This window comes from Dryobates pubescens, chromosome Z (genome assembly GCF_014839835.1).
Source record: "Dryobates pubescens isolate bDryPub1 chromosome Z, bDryPub1.pri, whole genome shotgun sequence".
Taxonomy (NCBI): Eukaryota; Metazoa; Chordata; class Aves; order Piciformes; family Picidae; genus Dryobates; species Dryobates pubescens.
Window position 1 is genome coordinate 45,541,972 of NC_071657.1, and position 17,091 is coordinate 45,559,062.

The 17,091-nt window shown below is 38.8% G+C and overlaps 1 protein-coding gene across 2 annotated transcripts in view; it reads left to right on the top strand.

Annotated features, from left to right (window-relative positions):
* PCSK5 (proprotein convertase subtilisin/kexin type 5) overlaps positions 1-17,091 on the top strand; it is a 292,051-nt gene that overhangs the window by 17,626 nt on the left and 257,334 nt on the right. For both annotated transcript variants that reach the window (XM_054178077.1, XM_054178076.1), the window contains exon 2: positions 4,528-4,632. In XM_054178077.1, coding sequence (XP_054034052.1) covers positions 4,528-4,632 — 105 coding nt within the window. The remainder of the gene's footprint in view (positions 1-4,527; positions 4,633-17,091) is intronic.

The window sequence follows — 17,091 nt, forward strand, 5'->3', positions numbered from 1 at the left end:
CAGAGCAATTACTGTCTTGTTACTGCAACTCTAGACCATAGCGTTCAACAGTTTCAGCTTTTTTTAATATTACCCACTTGTACTAATCCAAGAAGCTATTTGGACTTGTGCGGGGCAGTACAGGGTATCAGTGGACTGGCAGAGAGCTTAAATATTTGGATAGAGGCCTCTTCTTGAGAGGTGGAATTTTAGGGTTTAGTCTGAGTAAGATCCCTAGGGCCTGTGCTTCTCTTTCCTAAATATTTTCTAAGCTGATCTTTGTGGGAGCCTAAAATTGTCCAAAACTGAAAGTGGTCCAGTCTTTCACTTCACTGCAGTGTGCTGTATGTGGCCAAACCTTGCTATTATTTATTGTGAACGACACAATAGTAAGTCTAATTCCTCATTCTGATGACAAAAAAAGCAAGCAAGCAACCAAACAAAAAACCTGCACAAAAGAAAAAAAAAAAGGGAAAAAAAAAAAAAAAAAGCTTTGGATTAGAAGATATATTTGGGAGAGAAAGAGCCCCTATCTCTGTCTGCAGACCGGATCAGGGAGCAGCTTTTCAACTGTCCACTTGGTTGCTTAGCTAAACTCAGTGTAATGGAAATCTGACTCAAACAGTGGGGGTTTGGGCTAGAGAGCTGGAAGTTAGGAAAGTGGGGTCACTATTGTAGCATCTTAGCAGGGAAAAAAAATCCCATGCCCCAAAAGTCTCTAGTACGCAGTTTTGCTCCCTGCAATACAAATTCAGGTTCTAGGTCTTAGATGACTATGCATGTCCAGAGAAGGGCAAAAAAGTTGGTGAGGGGTTTGGAACACAAGCCTTATGAGGAGGGACTGAGGGAGCTGGGGTTGCTTAGCCTGGAGAAAAGGAGACTCTTCTCCCAGGCAACCACCACCAGAACAAGAGGACACAGTCTCAAGCTGCACCAGGGGAGGTTTAGGCTGGAGGTTAGGAGGAAGTTCTACATGGAGAGAGTGATTGGCCATTGGAATGGGCTGCCTGAGGAGGTGGTGGAGTCGCCATCACTGGAGGTGTTCAGGAGGAGACTTGATAGGGTGCTTGGTTGCATGGTTTAGTTGATTAGGTGGTATTGGATGATAGGTTGGGCACGATGATCTTGAAGCTCTCTTCCAACCTGGTCTATTCTATTCCGCATATGAATGCTTTAATTTGAGTGGGTCATTAAACAACTGACAGCCACTGCAGGACTTTCTTGCCCCTAAATACTGAGATCAGAAATCTGATTTTAAGGTATTTAATATTTTCTAAGTCTGGAGGGACACAAGAGGGAAAGGGCCCGGCAGTTTTACTGTAGTATCAACAAACCTGTCTTCACCCATGAATAGAAATGAGCCAGCAGGCATTGGGATTAGGGGCTCACCTCCTTCATATTTGTTACAGAATGGTGTGCATGAAAGGTGTGTAAGTAGTTCTGTCAAAACACCTTGTGATACTAGGTTGGCTTCATTGGCTTAATGTAGGGAATAAAGCTTTGGTATTGCCAACACATTCTGTTTCAACCTTTTCAGATTATACTTTGTATAATGTGGCAATATTTTAAGCATTTTGAAGTTAGAGATACAATTGAAGTGATTTTATCAAAATTAGGTGAAATGATAGTAAACCTGATGAGCTGTCTTCGTTTCTCTGTTCTTGCCATTTCCTTTTGTCAGGGAATTTAGCACTTCAGAAATTTGTTGCAGTTCTTAAAAACGTGAAGGGTCAGATCTTCAACTCCATGAAATAAATTGTTCCTATTTATAACACTTTATGTTTTGTAACTGTACGGGTTAGCAGATCTATGTTTTTTTGGCTCTTTAGTGCTTTACAGAGTTCAGAACCAGATTTGGACCAAATCTGCCCTCCTTTCCCACTGTGTTTAAGAACAAAGTAGTTAAATCTTTTTCATCATTTTTCAACTGTCCTGGCTAATGTGATGCCCATGTACAAGAAGGGCTAGTGGAATGATCCAGTAAACTATGGACCTGTCATCCTGACCTCTGTACCAGGGGGAAGTCATGGAGCAGATCATCTTGAATGACATCATGCTTCACACATGGGAAAATGAGATGATTGGTCCCAGTCACTATGGGTTTATGAAGGGCAGTTCTTGCTTAACTGATCTGTTCTTCTTTGACAAGGTGACCTGCCTGGTAGATGAGGGAAAAGCTGTCAAGTGTTAACCTACATGGATTTCAATTAAGGCCTTTGGCATAGTTTCCCATGGCATCCTCTTGAAGAAACTGTCTGCTCATGCGTTGGACAGTGCACACTTTGTTGGGTGAAAAACTGGCTGGATGGCCAGGCCCAAAGATGAATGAAGTTAAATCCAGTTGATGGCCAGCTAAAAGTAATATTCCCCAGGGCTTGGTACTTGGGCCAGTTCTGTCTAATGTCTTATTTGCCTAAGGGTATCAAATTCACCCTCAGTAAGTTTGCAGACACCACCAAGTTCAGTGGGCATGTTGATCTGCTGGAGAGCAGAGAGGATCTGCAGGGAGATCTGGACATGCTGGATAGATGGGCTGAGGCCAGCTGTGTGAGATTCAACGAAGTCAAGTGCACTATTTGGCCCATGCTATTTCAGATGCACTCCAAGGGGTCAGATAAACTCTATCTTTAGTAAATACATAAACCCCCAAATCTTCAAACTAGTGCAAGGCAAGACACAGAACTGGATGATACCAAGATCTGCATAGCACAAAACAGGACAAGTGTATTTTCCCTAGAATGTGACCTTTCTACAAATGCTGTTCTGTGCTGTGGTAAAACAGTTGCTTGCTCGAACTATGTCTTTTTACGCAAGTACACACACTGTATAGACACACACAAAGTAGTAGGCTCCTAATTTCAGTCTGAAGATGGCAAGGTCCATTGGTTCATTGGACTCTGAGCACTTAAAAGAGCAAGAGTCATCACTTTACAGTAATTAGGGATTCAACCCTGTTTGAGGCCACTGATGACATAAGGAAATGTCCAGGAAGTAACTGATTATATCACTTTGTCTTGCAGAAGCATGCCATCACCTGTACTGGTGCTAAACCTGTCCCCAAGTTTCAGTGGTTGATAGCATAAATCAGAAAGTGTAACAGAAGGCTCGTGGTAAGGGATGCTTGATAAGCTGATAAAGTCAGAGTAAAGTGAATATAGCCAAAAGTGATGCAGTGGAGCAGAATAGAGTAGACTGTTTTCAGTTGGAAGGGAGCTACAATGATCACGTAGTCCAACTGCCTCACAATTCAGGGCTGACCAAGAGTATAGAGACGTAGTCCAGATTCTGCTTAAAAACTGACAGGCATGAGGCATGGACCACCTCTCTGTTTCAGTGTTTGACTACCCTATCAGTAAATAAATGCTTCCTAATATCTTCTTTGTTCTTTAGTCCACTTTGATACTTTCTCAAGATTTTTGTTCTCTAATATTCTAAACACATATGCTTGGCTTTTTTCAGTGGATGATTTACAGTTCTCTTTGAACATTCACTGGTGAACTCTGAAGCTTCCCACACATGTATTCAGGATACGGGGGCGGGGTGGGGGTGGGGGTGCGTGTTAAAACTGGAATTCTTGAATGTTGCTCCATCCTCTCTGGAGATTTAATTCAGACTTATTTGCGAAACCAAGCATGGTTTCTGAGGTTACTGAGAGTTTCAACTTGAAATGACAGCAAGTTCAACTGTCCCTTTTTTGCTTATCATAAAAGAATTTTTAACTAAATTACTAAGCGTCTTACAAGATTTGCAGTGGAATAAAAGGTCAGATTCCAAAGGAGTTGAAGATATGTTCTCCCTAATGACAAGTAGGATGAATGTTTGTTTATAGGTGTGGAAAACTAAAGTCTGAAGTTCTGAAAGTTTAGATATTAAAGACTATGGAAAGGAAAATTTCTTTATCAGACTGTGAAGGCTGTCTTAGTTTAATACTTAATGTTGCTACTGGGTACTGAAAAAATATAAAGTGTTTCTGTTGTGTCTGCATGAATTGATTTTTGTACTTTGAGGAAGTCAGTATTTTATGAAGCTACTATTTCCATGTTTCTTTCTTGTACTTCTTGCCAGCATTTGTCAGAAAGAGAAGCCTGTTCATGTTGCATACTTTGATGCTGTGAACATTCTTTTAAAAATTATATAAATAATGTAATCTAGTGCATTTTACAGTACATTTCCTTAAGCAAACTAGCTGGAATGCTTTTTAATAACTATATAGCCATTTGATGTTTTTTATACTTTTAATTTAAAGACAGCTTGGCTATAGATTGATACTGAATTACTTTAAAGTACTGCATATAAATTAAACATTAAAAAGGTAGACACAGGCAGACTAATCATCTCAGTTATAACCTTTGGTTACACAGTTACTGCCTCAAGGACATAATGTCCGTTTGTATCATATGTCCTTCTTTGGAAAGGTGATCAGTGGGTTCAAGTAGTTTTTCAGAACACAGGAAATTGCATAATTTATAGACTTTTAGAAATGAAAACAATAACATTGTTTTTTGTAAATTAAATCTCCCCCTTTTTATTTCTTCACTCCTCTTACAGATTGGAACACTGAAGGATTACTACCACTTCTACCACAGTAAAACAATTAAAAGGTCAGTTCTTTCCAGCAGAGGTACCCACAGCTTCATTTCAATGGAACCAAAGGTAAGAACATCCACATGTCTGACTCTAAAGCCTTTGCATTTTTTATATGAAATACCACACCAGAGAGCATTCAGCTGTATGGCATACAGCATTACAAGAACTGACACACTATCTTTTCGCTAAGGTTGTGCTTCTCAGTAAAACAAATTGAAGACAATACTGTGCCATTAAATATGTGGTATTCTTGGAACATAAAGTGCAACATTATTTGTGGAGAAGTTCAGGAATTTTGTTAATTCACTAATCACTGGGCTGTGCTTCTCTGCAAAACCACATGTATAGCATTCACGTGTGCAGATCTCCTTCTGTAAATCAACTAGCTTTTGGAATGAGCAGGCTGCCCAGTGGGGTTGTGGAGTCTCCCTCTCTGGAAATATTCAAAACCTGCCTGGATGTGTTCCTGTGTGATCTGGTATAGGTGATCCTGCTCTGGCAGGGGGGTTGAACTCGATGATCTTTTGATGTCCCTTCCAGCCCCTAACATTCTGTGATTCTGTGAAAAGGAATAGTGTAGAATGGTACAATATGCAGAGGAAAGTTTCTCTTCCTTTTTTGTTGTCTTTTGCTGGATCTAGTGTATAAGGGATCAAAATATGAATTCACTTTTCTGTGGTCCTTTTGGGAGTTACCGCTAAATTTAGATCTGTTTGAAAAATGATATAATACTTTTAGAGTATATACTGTAACAGGTAACTCTCAATTTAATTACTGTTTTACAGTGAAGTGTTGTATTGTCATGTATTTGTACCTAATTTAATCCTTTAGTATCAGTGGTTATTAGCTTCATCACTGATGGTAGAATTGGATTTCCTATGGTTTTCTTCTGGAGTGGAAGTATGAAGAAGATCCCATTAGCTTTTTTTATGCTGTTTGTGCAACTCACTCTTGCCAACAAACTCCCAAATCCCTAGTGTATTTCAGTGATATAATAGAGTCAAGTGGTTTTTAAGTCTCTGGATGATGACTTTGTGAAGGATTTGTCAAGAGTTTTTCAGACAAATAATGTATAAAAAAGTTAAAGCTATCAGGAAAAGACAGTTTGAGTACTGCAACTGTACTGTTTACAAGGTAAGCATCATACAAGAATGCTTTTATATTCTGGAAAGCCCTATTTAGGGCTGAAATTTCTCTTGAGAATGGGATAAGACTAGGAAAGTGCACACAAAACATGTTTATTGCCATATTGATAGGGTTTGAGTGGCTTAATTCTTTTAAGAGCACCAACAACTCTTCTGAGCAGCTTATTTTGGAGATTATTGCAAAAATGTTCAGGGCCCAAATATCTGCTCTCTTGAGTGCTGAGATGAACCATTCAAACAACAAGCACTGCACTTAGAATAGGTGATACTGCAAAAAGAAGGGAAAGAGCTCTTATATGTATCAGCCCACTCTTCTTTCTGATGTGCACAGAGGTGGACGGGTTTACACAAAAATGCACAAGTTCACATGCACCCAGCACGCTAAACTTTGATTATATACCCAGCTTCCAGATACCCTTTCTGCATCACTGGCAGCTAGCCCAAACTATTGTGGCCACAATTGTGAAAGACTTAGGACAGAGCACATCAGAAAGTTGTCAACACGTTGCATGTTACACTGTCTGGGTGTTGCCCTCCAGTCTGCTGCTTCTGGTACAGAATTTCTGAGTCATTGTTAATATCACTTAAATATTGAAGTATCTAGTGAGGGTACTGCAAGATGTCCAACCTTGTTAATGATTCTGTACCCAAAGACAAGCAGATGATACGTAGTGTTTATGATTGTTTTTATGGCTTCCACTGAACCTGGGCTTGGGAATTCTTGTATGACTGCAGATGAGTTGGTGTATGGACATATATATTTGTAGAATAAAGGCCAGTTTCTCCTTACTGTGTGTAGCACTTAATGTTTTTTTAAAGCAGACTGGAAATTTAGCTGTTATATAAGCTGCACCTTACAAACAGGTTTAGTCTTAAATAAGGCATATTGCAAGGCCAGGAGAATTTTAAAGGACTGGAACTATACGCTCTGCTCTTTTTATAAGTGTGTATGTACCTAATGCCAATATTTACAGCAGATTAGGTGGCATGTGTATTTGTAAACAAAGGAACACTGAAGTTTGTTTACTTTCCTAATCACTTAATGCGATTTTACTTACTATTTAAGATACTCATGTAACATACACACAATTAACTTCATCTATGCTTGCCTCATGTGGGTCACTAATTTGTTCTTTTGTGAAATTTTAGATGATGAAATTTTTATTGAGTGGTAATTCGTGTAAATAACCTGCATATAATGGAAGAACCATTACGAAATCTGGTATTTCTATAAACAACCTGTGCCGATAGTGTTTGGCTATCCAGGGAGAGAGTCATAAAATCTTGCTATAGGTGATTTCAATTAATGAATTGCGTTGCAGATCTTTGGCTTTATTTATTTATCCCTTTCTGTGGCTGCCCTCCCTTCCCCCCACCTTTTCTGGAAAAGCCTCTTGACACTGTTACAAATAATATAATGCAACAAGGAATTTAAACTGAACGTGTGTATTGTATGTTTTGACAATTTTATCCATATTACCCAAATGTTACTATGTATTTAGATGAAAAGGTAAAGGATATGGAGCGCAGCACAATTTTGTCTGTTTTTGTCCATATCCTTGCCTAGCAATGCTCTGTGTTGTCATTTTGAGATGAAGTAGTGAAAGTAGTTCTAGGTAAAGATGCTTAAATGAAGCTTTAACGTCTCTAACCAAGATTGTCTTGTAGAATGTTTTTATCCACAGCATCTTTCCTAGGCCTGTGTATAGCAGTAATTCCTGTGTGTCCATAGAAAAAAGAGTGAGAGAAGCTTGTGGGTTCAAAGCAGAGATTGGTACTATCCATCACAGCTAAGTGGTAAATTTAATCTGTTGAAGAGCTTTCTGATCTCCAGATGATATGCTGCTCCTAGCTTGCCTTTGGCAGGGGTCAGTGAAAGTACTGTATCATGAATTTTTAGCTCCACAGAGTTTGCTCAGTAAAGTTGTTTTGGTAAAATGCATGAAACTATGGGAGCAGTAGTAAAAGGCAGTGGGAAGGTGGATAGAATCAATCCATTGCTGAGAGGTATCATGAAGCTCTAATTTGACGATTAAATAGTGGAGTTTATTGCTAGCAGGCCTGCTATTGAAATCAGACTATTTATAGCACTTCTAGTGGCAGGAATATGGAGCTCTATTGTACTTCTTAGTTAGCTGCAGTGGTGAAACAGAAAGCTACAAAGTGGAAAAATTTGCAATGAATGATTACAACCTTTGTCAGTAAGTCAGACTTCATGTTCACATGAAGCATAAGGAAAGTCAGGTGGAGCTTTTTTATCCCTGAAGAGATTCTGAGGTCCCCAGTGCTTTGTATCATAGCATTATTCAGAAATGTAAAATAAATTATTTATTTTCCAGTAAAGTGTTACATTTACTAATAGGGACTACACCTTGCAGCATTTAAAAAAAAATAAATCATTTTGGATAGGTTTATTTGGAGCTTTATGGGTCAGGTTCACTCATCTTTCAGAAACTGAAAGATTTCCAGTCTCACTTCCACTAAAATAAGAAGTAAAGCTACCTCATTTTATCAAAATAGCCTGCTTGAGCAGAATTTTGCAGGTATCATACCTTTATCATATTTGCTTCAGGATCAGAATACCCAGTGAAACATTACTCCAGATATTTATACCTTACCCAGCCTGACCTAACTACACACAGTGCCAGATCTGTTGACCTGGTGGAAAAAAAAATAAATCTTAGTTCTGTAGATACTGAGTTCTTACCTTTGCCATAATAAGCTGGACAGAGCAGTAGCATGTAAAGTACTGGTAAGCATATGTTTAATAAGACAACACCAAATTATCTGGGCTGTCTTCAGAGGATAGGGAAGTAATGTCAGAATCCTGACCTTATTATTGGTAGGACATTGTGGATGTTCATGACAGGGCAGAGGGGAGCAGAACTGTAACATTCATGAGCACGTATTTAATCATGTTGCTATGCCACCCTGGGATGGTGTTGGAGATAGCTGTCTAACGTGTAGGGCAAAAGATGAGTTTCACTACGAGGTCATGGTCTTGCTTTCACAAGGAGTATACTACTACTTGCGAACCGTGCCTTTGGGAAACAATACGTTCAACCATTCTGGATCAGACTGTTTACTGCCATTTGAGAGGAAGGTTAAAATTTTCAGTTCTGAAAGGGTTGTTAAGTTGTACCTTCTGATTATTAATGAGTTTAAGTGTTCCAAGATTGTAGTATAAAGTTGAGTAGGGATAAAATAGAGCTTTGAACAATTTTGATTTAATGTTTGGGGCTCAAAATTTAGCAATAACAAAGAATGTTATTGCACTACTAAAACCCCAGGCTGTTAAAAGCCAGTATCATGAACTTAGAGAAATTCAAATGAGAGTGATATTAGAAGTAAAGTTATGTTTTACATTGCCAATGCTAAGTGTTAAGTTGTTAAACCTAATTAGTAAAAAACCCAACATTTTGTTAACTAAATAAAATAACGCAGCAGTTAAACACCAGGACCAAGTTACTGATGCCTGCCTGGGTAGCTGTAATCTGTACAAGCAGTCAGAGGGCAAGGAATCAATACTACTCTACCTATTCATAAAATAATAGTAAACTGTTGTCATGTTTTCCATGTTTCACCCAAGGTTTTAGTTAGTTATTTAGTAATGCAATTTTTACCTCTGTGGACCCTTTATTTAGTTGCCTCAAAAAGCTTTTTCATGAGCCACACTTACGTCTTTAACTTAGTCAAAATCAAGAATCAGATGACTTACTTCCAAGGAGCCTCATGCTGAGTGAAGCAGAAACATGAACTGAATCACAATGTGTGAGAGGCTGTAGCAACAGCTCTCTCCAGCACCTGCCTCTGGAGTAATAAAAAGTTTCATGTAAACATGAGCAAATAGTCCACTAACTTGGATCTTTTTTCAGGGCTTTTTTGAGATAAAAATTTGCTGTTCACTGGTTAAAAAATTGCATGAGATCCTGCTGCTTAGAACAATTTAGAACAATTAGTGGTGTTCTAAAGTTTGCAGAAGTTGTTTGTTATTTTGTTTGCTTAGTGGTGATTGAAATCTGTACTTCTAGGCATCCCTTGTATATTAGCATTAGCTTAAACCAGATTCTGCGTCAGAAAAATCCTTGTTGCATCAGCAGGAATCACAAATAATTTTTCTGTACTGAACCTTAAACATTGATTCATGACCCACTATGGACTAGTCTATGGTTTACGGCATACTTAGACCTAGAGGAAAACCACAGTGGTAAGCCCTAGCAAGTAGTGCTATAATGGAGTGAAATTGCAGCAATGTTTTGTAGCAGTATTTCTCCCTTGTCTGCACCAACCCAAGACCTGAAACACTTGAGATGGTAGGGTGAAATGTCTAATTATTCTGAGAAATAGCAAGCTAAATTTTGGTGTTCCTTTTTTGGCACAGGAAACAGTGTTTCGCCTGTGAATGCTACAAAACCAGCTCAAAGGTGAACCTGAATATAAAAAGCGCAGTCCAGAGCATGTTCAGCCAGTGTCGTGAATATATGTGGCTTTCCCCTTGCACAAATGTAGCACTGCTGTAGGAGGAGATAACAGTTCTATGGTCAGCTAATTTTGTCATTTAATGGTAATTTCTCTTCATGTATTGAGAATAGGTAGAAGCATTTAATGAAGTTAATTGTAACACTAATGGGACTGAGGTTTACTTGTGAAGAATAAAAGCTTTATTAATGTCTAATTCTATGACTATATTAATGAGCCAATTTTTCTATTTCTACTTAAACCCTCAAAAAAAAAATAATCCCGGAAGCTGGAATTACCTTTTGATGTTTTCCACTGAAAGCAGAGAAATGGCTGTTTGGAATTTGGTGTAATGTAATTTTAGAAAAGTAAAAAGTCGACCTTGGGGAATATTTGTTTCTTGAAAGACATTACTGTGTTTGATTACCGACACTTAATGTTTTCATTTCATCATGATTATCTCAATTGTTAGCTTCTGCTTCAATACTGCATGTGAATTAAGAAGAAGTACTAGTTTTTCAGAATATTCCAATTCTGTGGCCAAGTCATTTTACATAACACCTTGCTAATGAAAATCTCATTATTAACTTCTGGGCAAGAAGAGTAGTTCATTGACAGGTGTGAGGAATGGAAAAAAAACCAAGCAACAAAAAACTATTCAAAAGGATTGCTTTCTCTTGCTGCTTGGAGAAGTAGCTAAAATCTTCTGAAACAAGGTATTCAAAATGAGGCAGATTTCACCAGCTTCTCAATTTTGAAGTATTTGGAGTTTCTGGATTTGGAGAGGCAAGAGCAAAAGACCCTAGACCCACAATGGTTAGAAGATTTGCAAGGTACATGATTCACTGTATTAAGAGGGGGGGAAATAAAACAACAAAACAAACACAGAAAAACCCTATTTTGAAGAGCAACAAGTGTCTTAAAGACTTAGAAAAGAAAACAACAAAACAGCCGGGATGTAGGTTGCTTTTGGTTTAGAGCTGCTTAGAAAGATGAGGAATTCCAGTGAGAAATTGTGTTCTTTGATTTCTCTGTACTTGGTGAATTTGGGTCTTCTGGCAATGAAACTACTCGGCTTTTGCTTCATAGTGTGTTTTTTTGCTGTTAAAAATGTTCTCTTTCCGGTGAACATGTTGGACAGAGGTTAAGATCAGTGTCAATATTTGAGCCTGTAGCCTAGATGATAGAGAATTTTGTTCAGGAACCTGAACAAAAATGTTAAAAAAATGCTGTTTAGGAGTGATGCAGAGGAAACTCCCTTCAGAGGATGCTTTTGCTATCTGGGGAACAACTACTTCTGGAAGTGAATTTTATGCAGCGATACACTCACAAGATTCAAAATCATACCTTTTAAATTCTGGGACAAGTTAAGGAATAGAGTTTTGTGCATTTTTTTCCCCCTTCACTGTCATTAGTGGAACCTCAGTGAAAAACTACAGATATGCTAAAGCCTTAACTGTTCCTACGTGATAGTGGTCACAGTTTTCTTGTGTGGACAGATCTTTATTGGCGCTGCAATGCTAATCCCATAAATTCAGAAAAATGTCTTACTAGCCTTTGAACATTGACTTTAGCATTTATCACCTTTGTTTAGAAATGAAAAGCACTTAGGATGTAGATAATTAGTTGTGAGTGCTTGTTTTCAGTCCTACCTTATATTCTGTAGATATTAGAACATTTCAGGGTGCTGTAATTCCAATGTTGACTGTACATTAATGAAATAGGAAAAGCAAGGTGGAAGAAATCTCTGTCCATTGAGTGCTTCATCAGAGGACACCTTGGCATCACAACCACAGAGGTAAAATCTGGGGAAATTACTTGGGCAGCCTGCACACCAGTATGGTGCTGCCTGTTGTGGGAGTCCTTGGCTAGCAGCTGATTTGAGCAGGGAATGGTAGAAGTCGTAGCTGCTTTTACTGAGAATGTAAAAGGTATGTGCTGCATGCTGTGTTGCTAACATAATTGGGCATCATTGGGTTCATCTTGGGTACCTTGGTTATCTAAATACTTGCTAAAATCCCTTCATTCTGGATAAGATTTTCTCAGCACATCTCTATTAGAATTTCTGAACATGTGATTGTTGCTTAATGGCACATCAGCCTAGTTGGCTATCCCTGTGCAAGCTGGGAATGCTCATCCTCACTCAAAATAAGACTATTAATAAGGGACATACAGTGCACATACAGACAGATCACACAGACTCATGCAGCTTTATTTTAAAGAAACCCAAGGAAAGTTCATAGCAGTCAAAAGAGTGTTACATTACTCTCACAGTTTGGGGACTGCTAAAGGGTTTTACTCATCCTTAACAATGACAAAAGTGCTTCAGGTAAATCTGTGTTTGGGAAGTGTAAACCCATGGGATGACTGTTTTGTCATAGCAGTTACAAAACACCTGAAAGGATAGGGTTATGAAGGAAACTGCTTGGCAATCTTTAGTCCATGGATGTTATGAGGTGTTGATAACATTTGAGGTTCCTTACAATTGCAGTGAAGCAGTACACACTCCTGTGTTTTTCAGCAGTGAAGTGGGTTTATAGGTGACAAATAAGGCAGTTAAAAGCTTGAAAAAAGATAAGGAGAGTTAGTCCTTTCACTTCCAATCTGTCTTCTGAGAGCTTTCCAGGGAAGAGAGCAGCTCTGATAACTGCAGTGTTCTATTAAACAAAATGTTCTTTTGCTCTCCTTGGAATGAATTTACATTCCTAGTGGCAGAGTGATAGGAAAATGTACTTTTGGCTACTGGACTATAAAATTGGTGGATATCAGAATGAGTCAGAAGACAGGGAAGTGGAGACATCCTACATTTGAACCAGAGAAAGATGCAGCATATAGGAAGAATGCTGATCCTATGGTGTCAAATGCCAGAATACCAAGGGGAGGCAAGAGAGGCGAGGGGAAGGATCTGCAAGAGGGACCTGGAGAGACTGGGTCAATGAGCCTGATACCAGCTATGTGAGGCTCAGCAAGGCTGAATGTCAGGTCTTGCACTTTGGTCACAGCAACCCCATGCCAGACTACAGGCTTGGGGGAGAGTGGCTTGAAATCTGCCCAGAAAATACCTGAAAATGTTGCTTGGCAGCTGTTTTGAACATAAGCAAGCAGTGTGCTGAGGTGGCCAAGAAGGCAAACAGCATCCTGACCTGCATCAGAAATGTTGAGACAGTTAAGACCAGGGAAGTGATTGTCCCCCTGTAGTCAGCACTGGTAAGGCCACACCTTGAGTTAGCGCCATCACTAGAAGACAGATATCATTAGAAGAAGGTGCTGAAGTGGGTCCAGAGAAGGGCATGAAAGTATGTGATGAAGGGTCTGGAGAACAGTTCTGGGGAGTGGCTGTAGGGAACAGTAGTTGTTTAACCTGAAGAAGAGGAGGCTGAAGGGAGACTGTTTTGCTCTCCACCAGAAGGGAGGTTTTAATGAAGTGGGTGTCAGTCTCCTCTTCTTAATGACAAGTGATAGGGCAAGAGGAAATGGCCTCGGAAAGGTCACACTCGGAAAGGTTTAGATTGGATATTAGAAGAAAGTTTTCTACTCAAAGGGTTACTAAACACTGTAATAAGCTCCCCAGGGAAATAAAAGATGCATAGATGTGGTGCTAAGGGATTTGTTTTAGCACCTGACTGATAGATAATGATTTGACTCAATGATCTTAAAGGTCTATTCTAGTTGAAATGACTCTTACGATTCTATGTCAGAGTAAACTGTCTAGGAATGTGACAATAGCTTCTACACACCACTTCCTAAGGGGATCCAACTTCACCTTGATACTGATGATATTGATTATAGTGCAGGGTGTTAGTAGAAAAATTGATTAAATGTCTGGGGTTTTTTCCAATCTTTTGCATTTGAAAAATCTTACTGGCAGCAGTGTATATTCCCTGTATAATATGTTGATGTTTTTATCTGTCTACCTTCTTCTGACAGGTAAGACAATCATATTTAATTCCACTGGTTGTTTCACCCAGCTGCTCTAAATGGCAAAGAACAAGAAATCATGATACATGATACACAAACAGAATTTGTCATATCTAGCACTACTAATGGGAAATCAAAGGCAGGGACAGGGAGCTCAAAAGAACTTTCTTCCCCAAACCAAAGGAAAAGAATCTCACTCTTGCCCAACTTTCTGTGTGTAACAACCTCCTTTCTTTTAGGATCATTTTAAAAAGTCAATGTCACTGGAAAGCCGCTCATTTTTCTTGGCTGATCTGTTTCATTCTAGCAGATCCTCACCATCCTGCGAGCTGCAAGTTTTAATGGCTCAGAGGAGGTGCCAAGCAGCTATGTCCTGTTCACAGCTGTGCTGCTTGAATATGTGTGGCCTTCATCATACGACTTGACTCCTTCATGCTTCTGACTCCGTACCTGTGAAACGGGGACAATGCTGACGATTGAATAAAAACTTCTTCAAATGGCAAAAGCACAGCAAGTACTATGTGTTTTATTATGTGGAATTTTATTTCTCTTGGTTTCGAACAGAGCATTTTATAAATACAAACAACATTTCAGTAAAATTAAAATACTCATTCTAAATCCTTCCCATATAATCTACTTAACGCAGTCATATCCATTGGTGTGTTGACTGTTGCTTATATAAGCTGTGTTTAACCTACATTGTTTGACATTGTTTTTTCTCTTTTTTTGAGGGGGAGTAAATGATGTCACTCCCATTTGCACTGATGTTATAAATAAATATGAAAGCCAGAGTATCAATTTCTTTGCTTTTTAAAGGATAAAAAAAAAAAATAATCTTTTAGTATATGTTTACCAAATTAAAACTCAGTCTGTTTCATCTGTAGCTGTTACAATAACTTTGTATGATTGTATAATAAAACCAGAATTTATGAATTCTAAACAGTTTTCTATTCTCCAGGTTGTTCCTAAGAGACTATTTCTTAAACATGCAGTTGCCAAGATACTCAGTCTGTAAGACTAAAAGGAAACATTATGGTCATCCAGTCAAACCACCGTTGACCAGGTGTCACCAGTATTTTGTTCTGAGGCAGTGTAACCTTTAGAAATCTCTAAATTTGAATTAAAACACTGCCAGCAATGGAGAGTTTTCAGAATTTTAAAATATGTCTTTTTTTTTTTTTTTATCCAGGGTTATTTATTTTCGATTTCTATCTGTTTCATGTTGTTGTAACTGCCTTTGAGGTTGAAGGATACTCCTCTATAGCACTTTGATGACCAGTGTATGTATTTGGACACTGTCATCTAAATGCCCATAAACTTCTCTTTTAATATCTCACTAATTCTTTGTAGATTTGCTGAACTGCTGTGGATATCTACAGCAATAGAAGACATGGCAAATCCTTGACTGAATCACACCTTTGGAATTACAGTGGTGTTTTTGATACTTGAAATTGACCCGATTGGAGAGATTTGTATTCTGAAGAAGTCATTTAATAAATTATTTAAGGTCATCCTAAATTAGCATATGTCTGAGGGACTTAAATGATTTTTACATGAGAGTCATAGGATGGGCCTAAGGAAGGAAAATATAAATCATCAGTTCCTACAGGATTTCTAAATATATATATTATTATTGCTACACTAATGTAAACAGTGGCACCACTGTATTTCAACTGCTAGAGCTGAGGCTAAAAAGCTTAAGTTTAGAGAGTTTAAAGTTTTATTTCCTAGTAGGTAACTGGATTTAGCATAAGCTTTTCAGTTTATGAAGAAGATGCAATTTTATGCTTAAGTTAGATGGATACATGTTTGCATTCAGAGTTATGTTAATATTAATCCTTTTGATGCACTGGAATTCCAGATATTGATACTGTCCCAAGATGTACTAACAATGGCGTAAGCAGAGCTTTAGGTACAGTTCATAAGAATGCCTGTCAGTTAGAGATCTTTTTTAAAATCGTGTTGCCTTGTAGCTTTTGAGTTATGAGGTGAGTTACATGACCTGTGGCTATAAGTGATAAAGTACCTTGTATAAACAGGAGTTTCTTTTAGTGGCTGCAGTAAAGTTTTCCCCTCATTTTCCCAAGGCTAATTTAAATATTTTAGAAACTGAAACAGATAATCTGAGCTGGTTAGGGCAGTGTAGGAAGGAAAAAAAATCCCCAACTGCTTGAGACATGTTTTGCTTACAACACTTGGGACTGATGCTACTGGAAGCCACCAGGCAGGAGCCCAGGCTCTCTGGAACTCAGCTCTGCCATGAAGCTGCAGTGTGATTTTCATCCTGTAATCTTTGACTGCTCTGTGGTCCACTGTGGTACAGTGCTCAATACGCGAAGTTGGGCAGAGGCTATGGTCATCTGCATTTAGCAGTTGCTACAGTTGCACCTCTGAATAAAAGGCCTGTGAGACTTCCCCAGTGAAAGAAATTGAGGGTCTTTAATTTTTTTCCTGCTTTTCCACTGGGACACAAGTCATGGCTAGCAGTAGACACTTCTCCAGAATATGATTGTCATGGTTGTCCTTTCCAGCAGTTCTGGCTGCTAATAAACTGCCTTGTGACAGAGACTATGCAACTCCACCACTAACCAGGACATGCCCTTTTCCCTTCTGAACTTATTCCCTACAGTCTTGCTCCTAAAGCTGAAAGAAGACTATGCTATCACACACAGTTGTAGGCTGGTATCTGTTGATATTTGTGGAGAACTCTGAGCTCTGTGGGTGGGAAAGTTGATGAGAAAAGACAAAAGGTGTTTCAGATATGTCAAAATGCATATCTGTGGACTATTATACCTTGTGGATATGGAAGTATGGCTGTAGTGCTGTAGTGCTGCAGTGGATTATTTCTATGTAGCAAAGTAGGTGGAAGCCAATTCCTATCAGGACTGACTAACACTTTGGTGCTATGAGCTGGAAAAATGCATTGAATTTCAGCCTTGTTCCTATGGGTGAGACTGGGAGCTTGGACTGCGGTTGTGCAAGATGTGTTTGGGCTTAGCAATAT